The sequence below is a fragment of the Galeopterus variegatus genome, unplaced genomic scaffold, assembly GCF_000696425.1.
Source record: "Galeopterus variegatus unplaced genomic scaffold, G_variegatus-3.0.2 Scaffold46, whole genome shotgun sequence".
Taxonomy (NCBI): Eukaryota; Metazoa; Chordata; class Mammalia; order Dermoptera; family Cynocephalidae; genus Galeopterus; species Galeopterus variegatus.
The window spans coordinates 612,394-638,659 of record NW_007726157.1 but is presented as its reverse complement, the minus strand read 5'-3'; the positions used below and the strand labels follow the sequence as shown (position 1 = coordinate 638,659).

Sequence of the window (26,266 nt, the reverse complement as noted above, 5' to 3'; positions counted from 1 at the left end):
GCCGCCGCCGCCGCCTCTCCTCCCCGGCGGCAGGGGGCGCTGTGCCCGGGCGCGGCCGTCGGGTCCGCGCGGCGCCGCTCTCTGGGCGGGGAAGGGAGGCGGTAGAAGGAGCTGCGGCGGGCCCGCTTCGGCCTCCGGTGCGGCCTGGTCTCCCTCGGGCTGGGACTGTGCGCTCAGTCGGGCACCATGGGGAAGCGGGACAATCGGGTGGTGAGTACCGGGCGGGAAGACAACGGGGCGACGCGAGGCCCAGTGGCAGGAGAGCGGGAGCCCTCGTCTTTCCCCGCCGGGCCAGAGGGCCAGCGGCGGCGCTCGGACTCGGGGCCCGCAGACCCAGCACCCTCCGCCGGTCCCAGATGCGCGTGCGCCGCGCGGCGGTTGGCGCTTTGGGGTCCCCAGCGATCTCCCCCGCCCTCGCCTTTCCTCATCCCCGCACCCCGCCGCTCCCTGTGGCACTGCTCCCTGGCTCCCTTCCCTCCCACACTCGGGCCAGCAGCGTCCACTTTAGAGCTGCCAGGGCTGGCCGGTTCCTCAGGTTCGCCCACCCGCGCGCCGCGCCCCTCTCCTCTCAGGCACCCGGGGGGAGGGGGGGGTTGGAGGAGCGGAGGCCTCGGACGCGGCCCTGTTCCGGGGACCAGCAGCGCCTCCGACTCTAGCGACAGGCGGGCTCCCGTTTGAGAACCGGCATCGCAGCGTTTGCCTTGGTGTCTCCAGGGCTGCCTGGCAAAGGAACGCGTGGCGTGAAAATTGTTGGCTGTGGAGTCTGGCTCAGACTGGAATGTTGGTTCCTCGGGAGTCAGGTGACCTAGGACTAGTTACTTTCCTTCTCTGAGCCTCCGTCTCTTCCTTTGTAAAAGGGGATCGTTGTTATCCATAACCGTGCAGAATAGTTGGACCACAAAAGACATGATACCCGAACGAGGGCTTGTCACTACTACTCGAGTAAATGAGATAAAAGAGATGTATGAATAACTCATAGCTGAAAGAGTAAGAAATTACACCTGGTGTAAGAGGTATTCGGGGTTCTGAGGGCATTGAAAAAGAAAGGTACTTTTGCCGGGTGGAGATGGGATGAAAGTATTCCAGATCGCTGGGGGGGTGGGGTTGGTTGGAAAAGCCCGGGTTATGAATCAGATTGGTTGGGCTTTGTAAACACAGGGTAAAAGTAGTAAGATTAGGTTGCAGTCTGACAGTTCCTGGGCTTGTCTGTGACCGTTTTAACCACTGAGCAGCAAAATGAGGAAAATACGCTTAAAGCTCATGTACTACGGATGCTGCTCACGTTATGATGGAGTTACCTCCCGATAAACCCATGGTAAATTGAAAATAAATATCGTTAAGTCGAAAGTACATTTAATATAGGTAAGTTGCCGAACATGATAGCTTAGCCTAGCATCACTTAAACGTTCTCAGTACCCTTACGTTAGCCTACAGTTGGGCAGGATCATCTGACAAAAAGCCTATTTTATAATAATGTGTTGAATATCTCGTGTATTTTATAGAACACTGTACTGAAAGTGAAAAACCTAAAGGTTGTATGGATACTTTAGTGAGTATCGCTTTGGCACCATCATAAATCGAATAATTGGAATATTACAAACCATACCATCGGAAATCGGGGACCTTCTATACATTTAGTGAACTAGCTTTTTTATTCAATGATTATTTGTGGGGTTGTGTGTGTGTTTGGGCACATGCGTGCTAAAAAGAGCCTTACTTTTATGAAGTGATGGCATTTCCCATCATAAAAATGTTCGGTTTAGTTTTTTAGTCTCCACAGTTGAAAATGTCTAGGAACCACTGTGGTAGTGAACCTTGAGTAGGAGGCTGAGGAATGTTTTTTTCTCCTGGATGCAGGTGAGACTTTGTGGTATCTTGATTATCATAGAGCTGAAATGGTATTATGCTGGAGGAGCATCCTTAGGTTTGAAGTGCTCTTTTAATGCACTTGGGCCTTCAGTGATCAGAAATCACCTGAACTTGGATGCAGTTTCATATGGGGGCCTAAAATGTTTCATTTTACTGGAAAAAAGGTTTTGATTTGTATATTCTTTTAAAGCGTTTGAAAAACATCAAATTACCTTCATTTGCTAGAGCATTTTGATAACAACTCTGGGCTCTGCTTATTGCTTTTGGTACACTGCCATGGCACAGAGATCTCTGTTAATACTTTGCACTTCAAAGATTGTGAGATTTGGCTGTGCAGAAGAGTGTGGTGCTAATAACACCAAGGTCCAGGGTTCAATTCCTGTACCGGCCAGCAGCCAAAAACATAATAATAATTTTAAAAATTAAGGGACTGGCCAGTTAGTTCAGTTGGTGAGAGCATGGCCTTGTAACACCAAGGTCAAGGGTTCAGTTCCTGGCCAGCCACACACACAAAAAAAATCAGATTGTGAGAATGAAAACATGAAATTGAGAGATAGAAAACAACAGGGGATAGGACTGTATAAATTGGGACCAAAACTGTTTTCATCTAACAGTCAGTTCAGTACAGAAACGCGGGATTCATGCTTTATTTTATTCTCCCCGCTGGATTCATGCTCATTAAGATTTTTTTTTTTTTGAGCAGTTTTAAGTTCATGGCAAAATTGAGAGGAAGGTACAGAGATAACCAATATACTTCTTGCCCTTACATATACATACCCTCCCCATCATTAATATCCCTCACCAGAATGGTACAGTTGTTGTAATTGATGAACCTACATTGACATGTTATGACCCAAAGTCAGTAGTTTACATTATGGTTCACTCTTGGTGGTGTACCTTTTATAGGTGTGGACAAATTTATAATGCATGCATCCACCATTATAGTGTCATACAGAATATTTTCTTTGCTTTAAAAATCCTCTGTGCTCTGCCTAGTTACCCAAACACAAACTGTTACCCAAACTTAAGGCTTTGATAGTGGGCTCTGATGGACAGATGTTTTTAATTTTGATAAAAGTCTATTTATTTTGGGCTGACCCTGTGGCTCACTCGGGAGAGTGCGGCTCTGGGAGCTCTGAGGCCACGGGTTCAGATCCTATAAAGGGATGGTGGGTGCGCTCACTGGCTGAGCACGGTGCGGGCGACACCCAGCCAAGGGTTACGATCCCCTTACCGGTCACAAAAAAACAAACAAAAAAGTCTATTTATTTTTTTTGTTGTTACCAGTGTATTATTTAATTTTTCATATGACAAATTTGCAGGTAATACTGTGCCATACTGATGGCAACTTTTACTGGGTTGGAAGATACCCAAGAATAAGCAGTGAATTTAGGGTTAGATATTTTTTAACTTCTTTGGAATTGAGTTTCTTAATTCGCCAGCGAGCATAGTGTTATCACCCTGTCAGGGTTATAGGGCTTTAGCAGAAAGCACTATAAAGGCATAAGTAAGAGGTGTCATTATTATTTCATCAAATCTCTGGTAAAAACACATTTCCTATGAAATACTGATATTAGTTATCTCTCAAACTTTCAAGACTAAATAGAGGGTTAAATTTATTTTTTTATAATAAAAGCTGGTTACTCAGATTCTTCATGCTGAGTTGGATGTAGTATGCATGTATAATAAAGATTACTTGATGAGTAAGTTAACTTTTGCCTTTTTATAGTTGCTTTAATGGAATAAGTTTTTGTTCTTTCCTCAAGGCCTACATGAACCCAATAGCAATGGCCAGATCAAGGGGTCCAATCCAGTCTTCAGGGCCAACGATCCAGGATTATCTGAATCGACCAAGGCCTACCTGGTATTTTTGAAACAATTTACCTGCTTATAAGCTTTTTATAAACTTGTTAAAGTTTATTCTTACAACTTTTATAGATTGCCAAGCAATTGCCAGATAGCTTAAGTAACTTTTTGTAGTAATATTTGACATATGCTTTCTTTTGAATGTATGAAACACATGAAAGATAAACATTTGAGAACCCACCACCCAATATAGCTAAAGCATTGCCAGCTAACCATTTCATACCACTCTCTTCTCTAGCCTCTAAAAGATCATAGCCTTACAGTGTTCTGAGCTATTTAAAATAGTGGGATTGAATAACCTTACCCTTCACTGAGGTGCAACCAGCTGTGTTAGGAAGGATAACGTTCAGCCTTAATTCTAGTTTTATCTGCTGGCTTTTCAGTGAGTTAGAAAAACTCATTGAGTGTGGGCCGGCACGGTGGCGCACTGTGATAGTGCGCCGCTTGGGAAGCGCGGTGGCGCTCCCGCCGAGGGTTCGGATCCCACATACAGACCGGTTCCCGCTCACTGGCTGAGTGAGGCGCAGGAGCAACACCGAGGGTTGCGATCCCGTTGCCGGTCCCGGTCCGGTACGGGGGCGACACTGAGGGTTGCGATCCATTGCCGGACACGGAAAAAAAAAAAAAAAAAAAAAAAAAAACATTGAGTGACTCTTATCTTTTGTAAATAAAGCATTATAGCCCAGGCCTTAGTATTTTTTAGTATGTCTCTGTATTATTAATACCATACTACTGAGGTGATGTATGACAAGCTTTAGAGTTATTAGCAACAGAATCTTTCTAAGTACCTTTCCTCTTTCTAAGAGGAAAGCTGGGGTACTGTGGTCAAAAGATGCACTTATGTGAGGGTACTTGAAGAAGTTTGTGGAAAAATGGAATTAAAAGATAATACAAATCCTTCTATGAACTTTTTGAAGTACCCTCTCAAACACATAATAGGGAATCCTTCCTTAGAGTTAAATCAGGAGTAAGTCTTATCCACTTCTTACAGTGTCCGTGAGTGCTGCTGTTAACCATTGCAGCAAGGTCAGATTTATTACACTGAAAGAGTACCAAACATGGTATGAAGTCCAGAGGAGACCAGGCACAGGCATCCAAGGGTCCTCTCCAAGTGGAATCATACAAACCACACTTAATTCCTTTAGCAAGGAATTGTGATAACACATGTAAGATGCTGCCAACCAAGGAAGCTCATTAGAGACTCAGTGCCCAGTGTTTTTATTGGAGGCTGGTTAACCTCTGCCTGTCACATACCAAAATTTCAGATGCCCAGAAGGAAAGACAGGTATTCAGCCTAAACTACACTGTTTGTACAAACAGTTTAGGCACAGTGAGCAAGGTACTCATATCAGGGAATGATCAGAACCCTCTAAAATCCAAGTTCCCAGATGCCCACTCAAGGCCAGTCTGATAAGCAGTTAGGTGAGTTATGTTAACTCTTCTCTACACAGCATGTCTGGTACCTTATAAAATGGTTGCTTTAGTAATAGAATACAGTTGTTCAGTCAAATAGACCTTAGCTCACCCTAACACTAAAATTTCCAACTTTATGACTTTATATTCTCCAAGCTTCAGTTTCTTTATCTGTAAAATACGGGTGTATACTACCCTTTCTCACAGGGTTTTTGTGCAGATTAAATGAAAATATATGTAAAATAGTGCCTGTTGTATGTAAGAGCTCAGATGTTTGGTGTATTAGCTTTTATAATCCGTGTTTAGAAGAGGATTGATTAGTGTTATTTGATAGGCTTTATTATGATAGTTTATTTACTTGGATGTAAACAAAGAAATTTGAACTGTATTAACATTGAAATGGAGGTATATTACAATATTAAAGGTTTATTTATGAAATTTTTGTTGTCTTGTTTGTAAGTATCCATGTAATTTAATTCCTTGAAAATTTATTTGTACCTTCTATTTTTTTAAGGGAAGAAGTGAAAGAGCAACTAGAAAAGAAAAAGAAAGGCTCTAAGGCTTTGGCTGAATTTGAAGAAAAAATGAATGAGGTTTGTAAATAGTGCCTTTTAAAAAATAGACTAATCTTTTTTCTTGTAATAAAAATAAAATCATTTTTATATGTTGCATTTTATAATACACCACCAAGATTTTGGGCAAGTCTCTTTACATTAAGGGGATTCTGTATTTTAGAAGTGTTATTGTTATATTGAATACAGATTTTATGCAAATGTATGCTTTCTTTAGAAAATAAAGAATAACCATCTCGTACTAATTTAAATCATCTAAGTTATCTAAAGGTTAGGTTCTTTGCCCTCAGCTCCCCATCTCACCCTGGGAGTTTCCATAGTGATGTTTGCTTGTTTTTATTATAAACAAGTATGTAGTATTTCAACCACAGTATAGATTAATTTAACTTTCACAGTCTGGAAGAGAATCTAGCCATCTTTGTTGAAAAGAAAAAAGGCCTCTACCTCAGTAATACCTACTCTTCCTCTTAGCATGTAGTGGAGAACTGCCACCCCTTAATATCCTCTTTGAAAAGAGCTAGTAGAGGCTCCTTCGGTGATAGGGACAAGGATTGACACCTGGAGTGTCTTTTGACTAATTAGAAGCTGAGATGAGTGAGAGGATAGGGGATGGAGAGAAGGAAGTCGTGGTTGTCTCTATATATTAGGCGTTTCAAGTATTAGAAGGGGATAGATAGCCTCTGATGGTGCTTATAACCTTTTTGCAGAACTGGAAGAAAGAACTAGAAAAACACAGGGAGAAATTGTTAAGTGGAAGTGAGAGCTCATCCAAAAAAAGACAGGTAATGCCATTTTTAATTTATTGCTATTCTTAGTCTCATAGCTAGATTTCCATAATAGTGCTGTGTACTGTTACTAATAGATGTATTTGAAAACTCACATCACCTTATTTACTTAGGCTTGTACTTTTATTTGTTTCCATTTAGAGAAAGAAAAAAGAAAAGAAGAAATCTGGTAGGGTGAGCAAAAGTTTTCCATTTTCTAAATGTTATCATTAAGAGCCTGCAAAAAAAATAAGAATAATTTGTTTAACCTGTCTGCTGATGGTAACTTAGACTCTAGATGAGTCAAGGAGCCTGGACATCCTTTGGTTGTGATGGGTGGTTTTGTGCTATCAGTGATATGAAAGAAAGATATCCACCTCCTTATAACTTAGTAACTCCTCTGTTGCTATTTAAAGAGGAAAATTGATGGCTATTTTCACATATGTTGTCACTTTGTTGAGCTTTTTGGGGGAAGGGGGGCCAAGTATGTTATCATAATTTTACTATTTTAGTCTTATGAATATGGCATCTATTTCTCAGACAGTAGATTAATCAATCTCAGTATTTGCTCAGTATTTGAGAGATTTAGGAAAAGAAAAAATTCCTGCATCTCACAAGTTTTAATTGTTTTGTGCTTGGTCAAGTATTCCTCTTCTTCTTCATCAAGCTCTGATTCTTCTAGCAGTTCTTCAGATTCTGAAGATGAGGTAAGGTTTATGAAGTGTAATATTTCTGATTTCTTTAATGTCAAGTGGAAACCTGTTGTGAAATACAAGCATACTTCAAAAAGTTCATGGAAAGATTCATGTTATCTTTCAATTCAATTTTTCCACAAACTTTTTTGAAGTACCTTCGTATGTGTTAGAAATGTTTATTTTCAGGTTTTGATTAATTATCCATAACTTAAAGCATTGATATGAATAAATAATAATTAGATGTTTAAATATTATATATATTTTGTTTAGATTTTTTAATTTGTTTTATTTAGCAATATCAGTAGAAGAAACAGATTTGAAAAATCTGAAATGGTACTGGACTAGATTCTAGGCATTACCTGTGAGTCAAATTACTTGACCTTTTTATAAAACAGGAAAATGATATGTTACATTTTAAATGTTAATTATTAAAAATGTATTTTTATAATCTGGTCTTTTAAGTTTTGTTCATTGATAAAGTTTTAACATTAATAAAATGCATACATTATATTTTTGAAACATGCAAATATTTCTAACCATGTTTTATATAGGATAAGAAACAAGGAAAAAGGAGAAAGAAAAAGAAGAATCGTTTACATAAATCTTCTGAAAGCTCCATGTCAGAAACTGAATCAGACAGTAAGGTAAAATTACTTAAATTGTTACAATTTGGGATAGCAAAGACATTTAATTAAATTTTTCTTTTAGTTCTTCCTGTCTTAAACTGCTCTCAACTGGAAATGAGGTACTATCTGATTTTTGTACTTTGATATTCTATGCCACTTCATTGATGTACTTAATAATATCTTACATGTAGCATTTATTAATTCTCCAAGTACTTTCATATATGTGTCTTCATGTTTCCACATCTGCATGACCAATTACATTATTTTTTCCATTTTCATAAAGAAGTTGTAGTTTAGAGAAAAAACTTTCTGCTTACATACATACAGCTAGTGTTAGAATGGGAAGTCGAATTTATATCTTCTAAAATGTGGTATAGTGTCCTTTCTTTTGTAGTGTACCTAAATTTGTTTTGTACTAACCACAATTAGCTCTTAAACTTTAGTAATCATTAAAAAAGTCATGAGGATCTCAATAAAAATGTTGATTCCTGGGCCCCATCTCCAGGGTCTGTTTTAGGGTAAGTACAGTCGGGCTCAGAAGTCTGCATTTTGAACAGATATATACTTTGAGCAATTCGGGTGTCCATGAAACACAATTTGAGAAACACTGTAGTAGGGTCTCAGGAAACAAAAGCAACTGTCTGGATTTTATAGCAAGTATCTCCTTGCCCCGGTGAGATTTCTTCTGGCAAAATGCCTGGTGCCTAGAACATGCTCAGTAAATGTTGGCTTTCTCTTTATTTTTCAGTGGCTGATACAGGGATCAAGTGTTCAATGAACACTTGACCTTGGTGTTATCAGTGCAATGCTCTAACCAATTGAGTTAACCAGCCAGCCCTTTTTGTCTCTTAAAGCAGAAGAGTCTGTCTCATAATAATGATAGCTAACATTTATTGAATGCCTACTATGTGTTAGGCACTGTTGTGAGCACTTGACATGTTATCTCATTTAATCCTCTGAATAGTCATATAAAATGGTAAATTCTTTAATGCACTTTACGGAAAAGTAAACTAAGGCTCAGGGTGGTTAATAGCTGGAACTAAGGGATTCAAAAGCAGAAATTCTTGCCTCCCCTCCTACTGAGGAGAGTAGGGAAATCAAACTTATAGATGTGTGAGCACAGAGTGAATTAGAAGTCCATTGCATGTCACTACTACCAGCAAAGATAGGCAATGGCATGAAGTCCTATTTAAAAATAGACCAGGAGGTGGGTCAATTAAGAAAAACAAATTTAAAAGAGAAAAAAAGAGAGAAGTAGAGAGTAGAATAGTGGTTACTAGAGACAGGAAAGAGGGAGAGTGGGTGCTGGGGAAATGTTGATAGAATGGTACAAAGTTACTGTTAGATTAAGTTCTGGTGCTCTAGCGTGACAGTAGCTATAATATTGTAATGTTCATTTCAAGATAGTCAGAAAAGAGGATCTTGAATGGTATAAACACAAAGAAATGATAAATGTTTAGGTGGATGCTAACTATTCTCATTGGATCATTATGCAATATATGCATGTATTGAAACAACAAACTGTACCCCGTAAACATGTACGATGAAAAAAATAAATTAGAATTTTAAGAAAAGAAAAAATTCTTTATTGGTAATGATGTCTGATTATCTTTTACATAGGTTTTTTTGCATAATTCCGAACTATAAATAGTTTTTAATTTTTGTTCATATACTTATTCAAAAACAGCAAGATAGATGAAAGATGCACTCTGCTGCTCCATTTCAGTGAATTAAACTGTAGTCTTAATTGGGAATTAGTTAAACCACGTGGGTATTACAGATGGTATCTGTCATTTTAGGAGTACATATGAGGGTACTTCAAAAAGTTCATGGAAAAATGGAATTAAAAGATAATATGAATCCTATCGTGAACTTTAGATTTTAAGTGCAGCCAGATGAATGAAGTCTGCTTACAAGCAAATACGTACATAATGTACATTTCTCTTACATTTTCAGAATAAAATGCTAATATTCGAGTAATCTTTTTTCAGTCATAGAGCAAATCACTTTTTTGGTATTTCTGCCTTTGTTCTATAATGCTATATCCTTTACATTTAAAATTGATGTGTATATATCTATTCAGGATAGTTTAAAGAAGAAAAAGAAGTCAAAGGATGCAACTGAGAAGGAAAAGGTAAGTATTCTTTTACATTGCCGTAAGATAGTCTGTCACAATAATTAATTTGACAAAATTAATAATGTATACCACTTTTTAACTTAGATTTATTTATTTTGCTTTCATGGAATTTTTTGTTGACTTAAAGAAATTTTTTATTTGAACTCATTATTGAATGTAAAAGATCAGAAGAGTATTCCTGCAGAGAGTTTGAATTTGTACAATTAATGGATTATCTCAGATTTAAAATACAAAATAATGGAGATTAAACATTTTCTTTGTTTTCTTAAGTCATTTTAAACAAGGCCCTTTTAGAGAACATAGACTTCTGTTTCAAATTGTGTGCATCACAGATAAATTTTGCAAAATCTTTTTACTATTGTAAGTAGATGTCTTATGTTTATTTATGACTTCTCTACAATTAATGCTATCTCTGGTTTACATTAAAATTTTTTTCTCTTTATTAAAAATAAAGACAAGCCTACAGAAAGCAATTACTAATGAAAGAAAACTAAGGACCAGTCACTATATTTTACTCAGTCTTTTTATATTATTTTTTTAAAACTGAGGTGAAATTCAAATAATATACTATTACAGTTTGATAGTAGTGTACAGTGTTGTGCAACAACCACCTCTCTCTAGTTTCAAAACTTTTTTATCACCCCATACCCATTGAGGATTCACTCCCTGATCTCCCTTCCCTTCGTCCTCTGATAACCTCTGATTTTCTTTTTGTCACTATGGATTTTTCTTTTCTAGATATATCATATAAAAGCAGTCATACAATATGTGACCTTTTGCATCTGGCTTATTTTATTTTAGCTAGCATAATGTTTTTGAGACTGATCCAGTTTGTAGTCTGTATCTGTACTTTGGGGTTTTTTAAATGGCTAAATAATATTCCCCTGTATCTATATACCATAATTTGTTTATCCATTCATTTGTTCATGGACATTTGAGCTGTTTCTACCTTTTGGCTATTATAAATAATGCTGCTATAAACATATTTATAAATATGTACAAGTTTCTGTGTAGATGTATGTTTTTATTTGTCTCAGGTATATACCTAGGAGTGGTTTTTCTATCAGTTTACAAATAAAAATCCCTTGAAACACTGAAAATACAAAACGTCATGACCAAATTGGGTTAATTCCAAGAATTCAAGGACAAGAAATTTATTAGTATCATTTGACATATTAACTGATCAAAAAAAACCCAAACTGTATGATTATTTCGATAGTTGCCAAAAGGATGTGGTATAATTCAACATTAATTCCTGATTTTCAAAACCATTATACAATAAGTACTTGTTTTCATGTTTAAAGAAAATGTATGTGTGAAATTGAAATCTGGTTGTGTACAAACATGAAATACTAAAACAACTGTATTGTGATTTTGAAGTACTTTAAAATATTAGGTACAGAGTAATATAGGTAATATAATAAATAAATACTAATATACATACCAAGTAGAACGTATAAATGATTTACATTTACTTCACATCTTGTTTTATTTAAAAAGAAAGGAAGGGCTGACCCCGTGGCTCATTCAGGGAGAGTGCGGCACTGGGAGCGCAGCGGCGCTCCCGCCGCAGGTTCGGATCCTATATAGGGATGGCCGGTGCGCTCACTGGCTGAGTGCGGTGCAGGCGACGCCAAGCCAAGGGTTGCAATCCCCTTACCGGACACGAAAAAAAAAAAAAAGAAAGAAAGGAAAAAGCCCTCAAACTCTCTCCTTCCTTAGAGGCAGCTGAAATTAGTGCACATCCTTCCCTTCCACATTTATACACTTTTACTGCATAAGTATGTATTAATGAATAACAGACTATTGCATATTTTCAAAATGGTGCTATGTTTCCTTCTGAACCTTGCTTTTTCCCCTCAGCATTACTGTTGACATTTACCCTTGTTGATACTTTCAAGTTTGTTCTCTTTTGCTTATAGTATTACATTATATTAATTTGTCACAATTTATTTCTCTATTCTCCTGTTTGTGAACATCTAGATTGTTTTCATTTTTCAGTAATGTGAACAGTGCTGCAATGGATATTTCTTGTACACTTCTCCTTTTCTACAAATTATTGTTAATTTTCTAAGGTATACCTGGAACTATAATTTCTAGGTTCTAGCATATACATACATTTAACTTGTCTACATTTTCCTCACCAAAGTGCTTGTTATTAACTTGCAGTGCTGTTAGTATTACATGAAAGTAACCTTGTTTCACATACTTGTCAACACTGTAAGACTTCATTTTTACCAATTTAATGTGTACAGATGAGTGAGCCTCTTCATTTATTATTATTACTAGCCATTCATATTTCATTTTCTGTGCATTGCCTGTTTAGAGTTACTTGCCTGTTTTCCTTTCAGATTGATTGCTTTTGATCTTTCTGATTCCTAAGAATAATATATTTTGGATACTAATCTTCTTTCATACACATGATTGACATTTTTTGGTCTACGGTTTCTCTTAACCTTGTTCATGTGTCTGTCTATTAAAATCATCTAAAGGCTTTAGGGGTTTTTTTTGTTTTTTAAATGGTGGCTGGCCAGTATGGGGATCTGAACCCTTGAGCTTGGTGTTATAACGCCATGCCATAACCACCTGAGCTAACTGGGCAGCTCCTAAGGCTTTAATTTTAAGTCACTATCAGTTATTGTTTTTTTGTTTGTTTGTTTGTTTTCTTTTTGTCTTTTTTCGTGACCGGTAACGGGATTGCAACCCTCGGTGTCGCGCCCGCACCGTGCTCAACCAGTGAGCGGACCGGTCTCTATATGGGATCCGAACCCTCGGCGGGAGCGCCACCACACTCCCAAGCGCCGCACTCTAGCCACCAGGCCGGCCCTCAGTTATTGTTTTTAACCCCATCATTATTTAAAATTGTTCTAAAAGTACTAGGTAATGTAATACCCAATTAGAAAATATAATGGAAGAAAATATCCCATTTATAATAACAACCAAATATCTATGGGAAAGTTTTAAGGAAGGAAGCAGGTCTTATTTGAAGAAAACTGTACTAATCTATTTAGAGACATGGAAGTATATGAAGATTGAATAAAGGGAGAAAATAACATATCCCTAGGTATAACTTGGCCTATTAGATGCTAAAATATGAGGGAGTCCGAGGGCCTCAGCCATGCCCCCCCCTTCCCACTCCTCCCACCCTTTGCAACCAGGCAAGCAAAGGAGTCCCCACACCATGGGCCAGCCCTGCCCTCACACCCCACCCCCACATTTTTCCCCTCCCCCTTTCACTGCTCTGCAACATCTTAGAATGTAAAACAATAATAATTAATTAATTGATTGATTTTTTTTTTAAAAAGGAGACTTGAATAAAAGTACAAGGGGAGGAGACAACCAGAACTGAGAAGTGTCATTGTAGGAGAGGTCCCTCCAACAAACTTAGGTAGGAACACTCACTTTCCTGAGCCCCTTCTAAGGTCTGGAGAGTGAAGCTAGTAATGGGTCCACATGGTCATAAGAGGATACTTCAAAATGTTCATGGAAATATTTGTATTATCTTTTAATTCTATTTTTCTATGAACTTTTTTGAAGAACTCTTGCATGTTGAAGAACTTGTATCTTGAAGAACTCTTAGAGTAAAATTTTCGAAAATGAGGTATGTCAACCACAATTGGATAAGATCTTGTCCCTTTCACCTCTGACTTTCCCTCCCTCACATTTCTCCTGCTGTTGAGTGGTACTGGAGTACTTTGAGTCTAGCTAAGCAGAAGTTGAGTTTAGGATAGGTTTAATTTCTGATGTGTGTGAATATATCTCACCAAACCCAGCCTCTCCCAGGGACAGTCTTGCAGCACTGCAGGGACGGTCTCCGGGAGTAATCCAGTAACCTGTGACAGGTCACCCAAGCACTGTGACATCAAGTTGCAGGACCATGGGGCTGTATTGCCATACGACTGTGTCAGATGTTTCCTGTGCAGCCTAGCTTCCAGAATTGTGTGGGTAGTGAAGAAGAAAGAAGGAATTTGAAAAGTACAAAGCCACAAACTAGTCTGTGAGAAATTCTTTCCCAGTCAACGAATGTGCAAAATTGTAAGCTGAGAGTTCATTTTGCATTGATCCCCTAGTCGAAACTAAAGTATTCTCCTATTAGCAATAAATTCTATTTTATACTATTCTCATTTTTTAAAAGTTCGACATGTTCATAATGCAGTGATTACAGTATTCAAACAGCTGTGAAAAAAGAATTATTTTTCTGTTTTCTCTGTTGAAAAAATTACAAAGTTGATCAAACTTTTCATGTGATAATGAAGAGAAGGCAGATAAAAATGTACAGAAAAGCTATTATCAAGGTGTGTGTGGATTTTGTGAAGTTTGCATTATTTGTAAGCTTTTTAATTTTGAAAGTTGTTGAATTTCTTATTTTAAATATTCATTTTTATACCAAAAAATATTAGAAAAATGTTCTAATATACTGTGGTATTGGTACAAGAATACACAAAACAATGAAGCAGTGGAGAATTCAGGTAAAAATTTAAGTACTTGTGGAATTTATTATATGGTAAAAGTGGCATTTCTTGGGACACAATGACTAACCATTTGGAAAATATAAAGCTGGACACTTGTTCAGATCAAATAAATCACAGATAGGTGAAAGATTTAAAGGTATGAAAATGCAACAAGAGAAGACAAGGGTGAATATTTTTATAATACTAGGGTGGGGAAAGCCAAATACCTCAAAACAGCTTTTGACCACGTTTCAAATTCTCAGTGGAAAAGAGATAGAATATAAAAATTAAAATGTGAACAAAGTTTAAATACAATGAACAGACTATGAAAAACATTTAAGAATGCATAAGACAAAAGCTTAATGGTTTTTGATAACTAAGGGAAAAAATATATACCACATATACACAGAAAAATTGGCAAAATACCCATTTAGGCAATTCTAAAAGAAAATACAAACTGTATGCCAATAGTCTGAGATTGAGAAGATTGATAAAGAGACTGATAAAGAGCCTGATAAGGAGGCTTCTTGATAAAGTGTGATTCATAAATGGGAGACAAATAAACAATTTAGGGGGTTGTAGGAGAGCAAGAATATCATTTGTGTGAAGGCTGCTTTGGTCTTTGATTTAGTCATCATTAGGTAAAGATTCGCATTTAGATACCCTTCATCCTGTTTCAACTTTGTAATAGCAAAGAACCCATAGGCTTTCCCTCCAGAAGGAGATGGGTTAAATAAATTTTGACATATGCTTTCAATGAATGTCAAAGGTGGCCATAAATGACGTTGTGGTTGGCATGAAAAGATATTATTGGGTGAGAAGAACAGGTTCCAAACAGCAAGTATTTATGTAAAATTGTAAACATACACATTGAGAGATGTTTCCAAAAATCTTCGTGATGTTTAATCTCTGGAAGAGGGATTTGGGTACATATTTTTATAAAGAATATTTGTCATTTTAACCAAATTAATAAAGCTCTTTACAGAAACAAAACGAAATCAACTATAATCTAATACGTAGAGAAATGACCACTGTTAATTTTTTTTCTATGTGTTTTTTTTTGTTTCTGTCCTCAAATTGGACTCATACTATATAAAATGGTTTATGTCCTGCTTTTTCTGTGTAAGACTAGGTGGTGAGCAATTTTTTCCATTGTGTGGTTTTGTTTTTATTGTTATGAACTACTTTAGACATATTTAGTCTTTATATACTTTAAAGTATATAATAAATAAATAATAAAAGTAAAGTAATAGTAAAATAGATAACCAGCATATCCAATATGCAGTTCTAATAAATCTTGACATTTTGCTATAATGCTTCAGAAGTTTTCATAATTCTTTTATTTTTATAAATATACGTTTAGTCCCTAAGAACTCCTTCCAGTCTCAACCCCCCGTCTTTCCCCAGAGTTATTCATTTTCTCAACATTAAAAATGATTAGAGATTAAGATTGTTTTTAATGTGAATTTAACAATTTAAATTCACTAAAGGTGCCTCCTTTTAGATCATTGCAAATAATTACACATTGATTTTTTTATTTCTCAGCTTTAGGCCTGTCTGATCCAAACCTGGGTGAAAACTAAAGAATTAGAATATAAGAGACCCAAATCTTACACCATTTTTCATGGTTTTTTATGGTTCTTCAAAATTCTATCATGTATAATTTAAGAAAATGAGGATATTTTATCTCAATGGATATGTAGTTATTTCTTTTTAAGTTATTTAATAAAAGCATCCTTTATAGGTATTAAAGGCTTGACTCATGGTAAATGTCACCATTTTTAGACATTTATGAAATGAAAATGAGTAATTTTTGTGATAATTTGGAGTAATGGTTAAATAGAACTTAGAGACATAAAATTTGTCTGGCATAGTATTATATCTTTTTGAATCAAGATGCCTCTTTATTTTTCATAGGATGTTAAAGGTCTCAGCAGAAAAAGAAAGGTGTATCTTGAAGATAAACCTTCATCATCTGAGTCTTTCTCAGAATCAGATTATATAGAGGAGGTGAGTATATTATGGTCAAATCCATATTCTGCACTTTAAAATATTTAGTATTGGCTTAATAAGTATGAATTAGCAAAAAAATACTTCATAAGAGTTTGATTTACTCACTTTTCTAGTGTGAAGGAAAGGAATGGAATTTGTTCTATTTCAGAATAAGTTTTGCATTTTTTCCAGAAGATAATTATTTGACAAGTTATTTTGATGATTAACCATATTTCCACATACCTTTCCATTCTGAGATATTTTTACTCCTGTAATACTTCTGTTTTATTGTACTACCATTCTGATTACATGAAAGAGGTTATATAACGCACGGCATATTGAAACCCAGCATTTCCTTACATGGTTAAAATAAAACATTGCACATACTTTCTCAGTTTGGTTGACATTATTCTTGTTTTTGTTTTGAGCTGTTTTGCAGAGTAGAAAGGTTATGAGGTAGAGAAGAAATATTGGCATGACCTCAGTTTTCCTGTCTTTAAAATGAGGGGCGAGGATTAGGTCATCCCTATGTTAGATTATGTACTCTGTAAGAATCAAAGTCCATTCTTAGTTAATTTCAGGTCTGTAAGTTATCATCCTTAAAGTCTTTCTCTCTTGGCCTAGGTTTCCTCATCTATGAAACAGGAACCTATAGAATTACTTTATTGTGAGAACTAAATGAGACAATAAATTATTATATAATACCTGGAACAGAGTAAATGGCGGCTAAAGTTTGCATAATTCTTAGTGTTACAATAAAATCTATCTCAGGGTGGCACTAGAGCCATTGATTTTTAAAGCTGCAGCTTTCTTTAGAGATCAACGTATTCAGCTCCCAACATTGTGACCTAAGAAAGTTGAGGGTCTGGCCCTTGTTGTAAGGGGTAGCAGCAGATTGCTACAAGAGCTGATTTCCTGATTCTACCTTATTTCTGTCTTGGCCTCCTCTTACATCAGCCCTACTCAGCTCTTTGTCTGTCTACTGTATTCCTCATCTCCCCACTCACTGAGTCCTGCCTTTTTGTTTGTTTGCACCTGTCTCCTTTCTGATCTCATTGTACTTAGTCTGCAACAGTGGCCCTCAGTCCTGTCAGACCTGTTGCCCCCATTTTACAGCAATATTTCGTAATGCCCCTGAAATAAAATTTGTAGCTAATAATATAAACTATGTATACAAATGTTTTATTTTTCTATTCCCTAACAGAAGTAGAGAAGAAAAAAAGTAAATAATGTGTAATTTAATGAAATTATATTTTAATATGTAAATGCTTACGTGTGATAACACCAGAAGACATAAAATCTTAATAGGCAATCCAAAATGCAGGCTGTAGCAGGCATATTACATATGTCCGTCAAAAACCATACAATGGCATTGCCATCAATGATGTTTTTCCAAATGGTAGACAAAATTTAGTAAAGCTCCGAATGAAATAAAATACAGTTTTTTCCTTGTGTATGATATTGGCACTTTGGGGGCATGCATTATACCTTAAAATCCTGCACAGACTACTTTGTGTCCACGTAGTTTGTTTATAATAAATTTTGTTTCTGCATATCAAACAAATTTATTACATGAATGTTGAGCAGGCTGTTCAAAAGTCTCATAGGATGTACAAGGCAAGAGAAAGTAATAAAGGCATCCAAATCGAAAAGGAGAAAGTCAAACTATCCCTATTTGCAGATACCATGATCCTATACATAATAAATCCTAAAGACTTCACCAAAAAATTACTAAAACTAATACATGAATTCAGTATAGTAGCAGGATACAAAGTCAACACACAAAAATCAGTAGCCTTCCTATACGCCAATAACAAAAAAGCTGAAGAAGAAATCAAGACAGTAATCTCATTAATAGTAGCTACTAAAAAATGAAATACCTAGGAGCAAAGTTAACTAAGGAGGTGAAAGACCTCTACGATGAAAACTATAAAGCGTTAGTGAAAAAAACAGAAGAGGACACAGATAAATGGAAAAATATCCCACATTCATGGGTTGCTTCCAATTAGCATCATCAAAATGTCCATATTATCCAAAGCAATCTACTCCTTCAATGCAATCCCTATCAAAATACCAACGAGATTCTTCACAGAAATAGAAAAATAATCTTAAAATTTGTATAGAACCACAAAAGACCCTGTATAGCTAAATCAGTCTTGAACAAAAAGAACAAAGTTGGAGACTTCACACTTCCTGACTTTGAAATATCCAGAAAGAGTCCAGAAATAAACCCTTGCGCTCACAGCCAACTGATTTTCTACAAAGATGCCAAGAATATACAGTGAGGAAAAGACAGCCTCTTCAATAAATGGTGCTGAGAAAACTTGCTATCCACATGCAGAAGACTGAAACTAGATCCGTATCTCTCGCCATACATAAAAATAACTCAAAATGGATCAAAGTCCTAAATTTAAGACCCGAAACTATGAAACTAGCAGAAGAAAACAGGGTAAACACTACATGAAATGGAAGTGGACAGTGCTTTTTTGAATGAGACTACAGAGGCACAGGTAAAAAAAATCAAAATATACAAATGGGATTACATCAAACTGAAAAGCTTCTGCACAACAAGGGATACAATAAAGTGAAGAGACAACCTACAGAATAGGAGAAAGTGTTTGCAAACTACAAGGGGGTGGTATCCAGAATATGTAAGAAAGACAAACAACTCAACAGCAAAAAAAACAAATAACCCAATTAAAAAATGGGCAATGGACCTAAACAGATATTTGTCAAAAGAAGGCATACTGATGGCCAATAGGCACATGAAAAAACACTCAAAATCACGAATCGGGGAAATGCAAATTAAAACCACAATGAGATGTCATCTCACTCCAGTTAGAACTGCTATTGTCAAGAAGACAAAATAATGAATGTTGTCAAGGATGTGGAGAAAAGGGAACTTTCCTACATTTTCAGTGCGAATGTAAATTGGTACAGCCATTGGGGAAAACAGTATGGAGGTTCCTCAGAGAACTAAAAATAGATCTACCTTACAACCCAGCTATCCCACTACTGGGTATGTACCCAAAGGAAATGAAATCAGTATATAGAAAGGACACCTGCATTCCTATGTTCATCACAGTGCTATTCACAATAGCCAAGAGGTGGAATCAGCCTAAATGCTCATTGATAGATGAATGGATTAAAAAACAAACAAACTGGTATATATGCATAATGGAATACTATTCGGCTCTAAAAAAAAAAGAAATAATATCCTATCATTTGCAGCAACATTGATGGAAGTGGAAACCATCAAGTTAAGTGAGTAAATCAGGCACAGAAGGACAAATACCGCATGATACCACTCATGTGGAATCTAAAGTAAAAAAAAGTCTGGCCGGTCAGTTCACTCACTTGGTTAGAACATGGTGACTCCAAGGTCAAGGGTTCAGATTCCTATTCAGGCCAGCTGCCAAGTGATTCTCACAGAAGTAAGAGCAGAATAATGTTTACTGGAGGGTGGGAGAGCGTGGGGCTGAGAGAGGTGGTGAACTAAAGGGTACAAAACTGCTGTCTACCCTAAGTGAATCATTGTGCAGTATATATGCATGTACTGAAACAATGCACTGTACTCCACAAATATGTAACAAGTCAATATTAAAGTAAAAAATATATTTTAAAAACAGCATACAATGGCATTGCCATTAATGATGTTTTCCAGAATAGTGGACAAAATTTAGTAAAGCTCTGAATGAAATAAAATACAGTCTTTCCTCTGATATTGGCACTTCTGGGGCATACAGTGTATCTTAAAATAGTGCACAAAATACTTTGTGTTCATATTTACAATAAATTTAGTTTCTGTATTATAAACAAATTTATTACATGAATGTTTAATTTAGCAAGCTATTCCAGAGTTGTGTAGTATGTACAAGGCTGTCGAGGACATTGCGTAACAGCATCCCTCATCTCTGCCTGGCTAAATATGGATACAGTACAGCTACTATTACCTCCAGTCATTATAATGACAAGAATAACAAAAAACAGTAATTTACTAAGTGCTCTCTAAGAGAGCTGCCACCCTATAGGGAGCTAATGGTTTCTGATGCTTATGTGTTCTATTCCTTTACCCATATGTTTCCTCATATTGTTAGTTACACCTTTATCTATTTGTGTCATGTTTTTACTATGTAGTCACCTAGCAGGCGCACAACACAACAATTCACACTTAAGCTTTTTTTTTTTTTTTTTTAAATGCTGGTCTAGTGCAGTAGTGAGAAGTGGGGAAGCGTAGAACAAGGAGTTCCATATGTAGCTGTCTGTGAACAATCAGTTCAGATAACTCACCACCTTCAGACCAGCCTAGGCAATTTTTCTACTCTAGATTTGTTACATTAATTATGTTTGCTACATGATAAGTAGAGCTTAATATACAATATCTTACACTTGTACTTATTTAATACATGTGAGCTTTTGTAACTTTTAACTTAATGCCAATCCAATATACCACACTGTAAAAGATGGAAATAAAATGTAAATGGGGTGATAATTGTTACTTAGAAAGGGGTTTAATCAGTTGGTTCATACTGAGTACACTGGATGTGTAGCTGCCATTTGTTGAGCACCATAAGGGAAGGGAAACACCTCCTACATAACAGGCATTTCCCCTTGAGGGTGGAGATTATCTCCATTTTAGAGACAATGAAACAGATATGATTCAGATCTTGGTCTGTCTGATATAATGGCTCATTTTTTTCTCCCACTGCATCACAATGCTTTTTTTCTTTTAGGTTCTGAAAGGGAATATGAGAGAAGCCTCTAGAGATTTAAAGTTTTAATTTTCTTTCCTTTAATGTTTTTCATTGAAACCTCATTGGGATATAACAGGGGTTAGGGTTAGGGTTAGGGTTAGGGAAAGGTCAATTAATTGTAAAAATGTTTTTACGTATAAATATTAAAGATGCAAGTTACATTAAGGAATGAAAGAAAAATGCCTGGAGTATAAATTATATTTGTCTTCTGTTCTCCACAAAAATTTAAACTCTTTAGGTACGAGCAAAAAAGAAGAAAAGCAGTGAAGAAAGAGAAAAAACAACAGCAAGTATCTCTTATATTTTTACATGACAACAGTATAGCCATATTGGTTTAATATAAAATGAGTTATGATGAAGCATGACTAGATTTACTGGGACCATACTTTCTGGGAAAGGTGTGTTCAGCAGCTTCACTTCATGGGTAGGAGAAGGTCAAATTGGCTCGGGAAAAAGGAAGAACACCCTGGTAGCAAACTTGTCCTGTTTCCATTTCAGTAGTTCGCTGTTAAAAATATAAGTTCAGACTTTTGTTTGACTTTCTTTTTTTTTTTTTTTTAAAGATGACCGGTAAGGGGATCTCAACCCTTGACTTGGTGCTGTCAGCACCACACTCAGCCAGTGAGCAAACCGGCCATCCCATATATGGGAGCCGAACCCGTGGCCTTGGTGTTATCAACACCGCACTCTACCGAGTGAGCCACAGGCCGGCCCTTGTTTGACTTTCTTAGACTGTCATATGAAATATGAGGTCCAAGTGTGGTGATTTCCTCAGTCTTCAGTAGTACTGTAGTTACTTCCAGACACCTGGGAACAACAGGAAAAGCCTCTCTGAGCACTAGCTGCAATGAAAAATAAGCAGGAATGTGACAGTGTTAATGACTCACTAATAAAGAAGATTCCTTTGGTAGTTTTTAAAGCCAGCTCTGCTGTAATACAAACTGAGAAGTAGGAAAAGAGAAAGAAGGAAGAGGAGGATTAAGGACAATGGAAGTGGTATCCAAATGAGGAGCAGAGCAATGGAGAGAAAATTGTGAACGGAGATTATCAGAGTACTGCAGACCATACCAGCAAATTAATGTAGAGGCCCTCAGTATAAGTGCGGGCTGTGGCCTTTGAAGGCCATTTTCTCAGGGAGAGGTGAGAGAAAAATGAGAACAGCATCATTTGTATGTTTGGGGTAACCCCTTCCCAGAATTTCCCTAGCTCTTAGAATGAGGGCCCTTCTCTGATAGGAAGGTTCATGTGGTAATGTATGATTCAGAAATAACATTTTATGTGCTTCAGAACCAAGGTGACAAATCAGAGACACTTCTTGTCTGGGAAAATAATTTGGGTGGTGACGGCTTTGATCGATGGTTCATGTTAATTAAGACAGCCAAATTAATTGACTTTGGATAATTCTGATTTGTGTTTGCATCCCTTTGCTGTTTATTCTTTCGCTAGTATTTATTTATGAAGCGTCAATGCAGGCTCTGTTCAAGGTCGTAGAGAAATAATGGTGTACAAGATAGAAAGAGAGGAGTGTGATGAGTGAGGGAGCGACTGTGGGGAAGGGCTAGAGAAAACATCTCTGAGGAAGTAAAATTAAGCTGAAATCTGGCTTATGAGAAAGAGCCAGCCATAAGAAGATCAAAGGAAAGAATATCCTAGGCAGGGAGAAGAGCTGAGGACCTGTGGTGGGAATGAGCTTGACATGTGTGAGGAATTGAGAGGAGGTGGGCTTGGTTTATACCTGGTAGCTAAGGAGGAGTAGCAGGGATGAGGTTGGGAAGTAAGCAGAAGCAGTTTCCTGTAGCAGAGTGCTTAGGTTTTAATCAGGGTGTTACAGGAAGCTGTTTTGAGAGTTTTAAGCAAAGAGGTGACCTGAATACTGCAATTTTAAGATGCTATATAGCAGGGGAGATGAGTGGACACAGGCGAGAAATGATGTTTGTATTACAGTGGTAGTAATGGAGATGAACTGGCCTGCGTGCATTTGAGACTTAGATGGTAGGACATGCTTGATGCTTTGGATGTGGAATGTGGAGTTAAAGCAAAGAGCAGGAACCAACTTGGTTCTTAACAACCATAGATAGAGAGAAAGGTTGACACCATCCTCTGTCTGACCAAGTGAACGTGGCGACTCACTTGCAGATGGCAACTCAGGACATAATGTCCAGTGACGATGAGAGACCCATAAGGGCGCAGGCGCAGGAAGTGAGGAAGGTGGCCGTGGTAGCTCAGGAGAAGTAGAGGAAGGGGAAAGTTCTTCCAAGACCAGAGAGCCCTGATGAGGAGACACTCACTAACCGAGAGTGTAGAGGGGCTGTTAGCGAGCAGGCAGGGGCTGGACGGATTGTCACTCACTCGGTCGGCAGAATTGGCAGGGGAGGAGAGTGTGTGGACACAGGAGATGAGTGAGCGGGCAAGGGCAGTAGTCGCAGGTACACGGCTCACCGATCTCCACAATTGTATAGGGACCATTGAGGTGGCTGTTGGTGCAGTCATCTTTCAAGTAGGACACTGAGAAGAAATTCTCGAACAGATTGAGGGCAAGGTTGGAGACGTTTCAAAAGAGGAATCCCTATACACTGCAATAAGAATTATCCAGAAGAATATAATTTAGATTGATAGGCACGTTGCTGCAGCTAAAACTGAGACAGAAAAAGCTTCTCGAACCCTGGAGGCTGTCCATGCCAGAGCCCAACTCGGTCAACCTCAGATGGGACAAGCAAACATCGTTCCATCTGCTGCGCCTCAGATCACGCTTGTTTGTCCCTTCGACAGGCTACCTGGAGGAAGGCCATCAGTGGTAGCAGGTTCCATCACTTTTGAGGATCAAGGAGTCATAAGAGCTTAAAAAAATAAGTTAGAGTTTGGTGTTTTAACACCAAGGTCAAGGGTTTAGATTTCTGCACTGGCTAGCCCCCCAAAAAATAAAGAGCAGAATCAACGACAGCTTAGATTCCTTGACTTAATCAAAAGTGACAGGTTAGTGATGCCATTTACTAAGATGACTAAGAATTTGGAGGGAAAAATGAAGCATTTTGTTATGGTAATTTTAGGTATGCCTACTACACATTCAGATAGAGCTGTTAACGTGGCACCTATAGTCCTGAGTTTAGAGCATAGGACTGGGCATCATTGCTATTGAAGTAAAATTTAAAGTGTGTGACCGGGAGAGCATGTGGAAAAGAAGAGAAAGGAACCCTGGAAAGATTGACTAGAGGAAGAAGAGCCGGCAAAGTAAATGAAGAGGGCTTTGTGATAGAAAGAAACCAACAGAGAAGAATATAGACACTAAGAAGAGTATTTCAAGAAGAGACTGGTCAACTGTGCTTTATGAAGAAGTAGCCTATACCCAAAACTTAGTTTTAAAAGCTCAAATTACAAGATTTTGAGCTCCTTGTAGTATTTGAGCATGTGCTGCAAGACAGATGAAAGTTAGCTTAGTGCCACAAAGTGGTTGTGGCCTTTGAGAGATAGGAAATTGTGGGTGGTGCTCACAGATATGAAATAGATGAGGATAGGAAGCTGTGCTCTCACTTCCCTCAGATGTCTCTTCTCCTTTCTTTTCATTTTCTTTTTCTGGATATCAACAGTAGCAGTAAGTAGTCTCTCATTTGGTACCACCTTTGCAAAGTGTCTGTGTCAGGAGAGTCAGAGTTCAGCAAAACTTCAGCACCCGTTAGTATCCACTCATAATTTGATTATTTCTACTAGATTTTGATGGCATTTCCCTCTAAAAAAGCATCTGTTTTCCTAAGCAAAATAGACTTTTCAACTGTACTTGAGTATTTTGTATAATTTAATGCTTAAAGCAGTGCTACCAGTCTGGGGAGTACACAATATCTGTGTTCCTATTTACTCAAAAATAGCAGATTTAATAATTTTGTTCTCTCTGAAAACTGTCATTTTACAAAAACAATTATGTTTTGCTGGGGTTTGAATACTCCTATACAGTAACTGCAATTACTTTGCCTTTAGACGTTATATAAAATGAAATGTGTCAATTGATAGCATGGTTCAACGGAATGTATTTTCTACAAGAAGTTTTGTTAGAAGCTAAGTTAACATGCTGATGACTTAAGAGCTTTTCCATATCTTTTTGAAAATGGACAGTTCCTATTTTAGTCCTCATAGCATAGTGGTTGTGGACACTTTTCGAGCAATGTTTTGAGTAGTTTACTTGGTTGTGTGGATTGTTTGAAATAACTCTATAGGGTTGGTCAGTTAGCTCAGTTGGGAGAGCATGGTGCTAGTGACACCAAAGTCATGGGTTCAGATCCCTGTACTGGCCAGCCAGCAAAAAAAATAGAAAAAGAAATAACTATGTAGTAGCTCAGAAATACCATGGTAAAGATGTTTATAACTTGCATATTTTCATGGAGCAATGTCTAACATGGAATTGTCTTTACAGGAAAAAACAAAAAAGAAAAAGAAGCATAAGAAATATAGTAAGAAGAAGAAAAAGAAGGCTGCTAGTTCAAGTCCTGACTCACCGTAACATTAAGAAAAATCAGGATTCCCTTCTAATGTCTAAGGAAATTTCAACTGTGAAAATTATGGCATATTTACTAACATGCATGAATTTTCTTGTTTTTACAGTTATCCAGGGATTATTCAGTAGCCACTCAGATGCCTCTGTATGCAAGGGCCATAATTGTTGCCTGCTGCTTGACCATCTATTTTTTCCTCTTCCATGCTTGATAACTCTGGGAGATTATACAATGCAGTCGTACTAGTGGCTAAGCTATTCAGGAATAAAGTTAATAATTTTTAACTAGAAGGGTCTAATGATAAAGTCACCAGAAATCGAATCTGGCAACATCTTTAAGGTGTAATCAGAAATGACCAGCTGACTCTAGTTAAAATTTTTAAAGTAGGGATTACATTGATATTTCAACATCCTTACTCTGTAGATAAGTATATGTTAATTTTTTCCCCTTCTATACTTCTTTTTACCTGAGAAAGGAGCTTTTGGGTGGGGTGGGGTTTGTAATCTCTTTAGCTAACAGAGCAGTGTGCCTTTGATGCTCATACATCCTTTTTTTTTTTTTTTTTTCTTTTCCTTTTTGTCTTTTTTCGTGTCCGGCAACGGATCGCACCCCTCAGTGTCGTACCCGTACCGGACCGGCACCGGCA

General features: G+C 37.3%; 1 protein-coding gene across 1 annotated transcript; it reads left to right on the top strand.

Annotated features, from left to right (window-relative positions):
• The first annotated feature begins 93 nt into the window (after positions 1-93).
• LOC103590130 (protein FAM133B) lies at positions 94-26,161 on the top strand. Its single transcript, XM_008572282.1, has 11 exons — positions 94-210; positions 3,636-3,733; positions 5,663-5,741; positions 6,428-6,502; positions 6,647-6,679; positions 7,129-7,191; positions 7,731-7,823; positions 9,889-9,939; positions 16,311-16,403; positions 21,378-21,425; positions 25,542-26,161. The coding sequence occupies exons 1-11, from the start codon at positions 187-189 to the stop codon at positions 25,626-25,628; spliced, it is 744 nt and encodes a 247-aa protein (XP_008570504.1). The 5' UTR covers positions 94-186; the 3' UTR covers positions 25,629-26,161.
• The last annotated feature ends 105 nt before the right edge of the window (positions 26,162-26,266 follow it).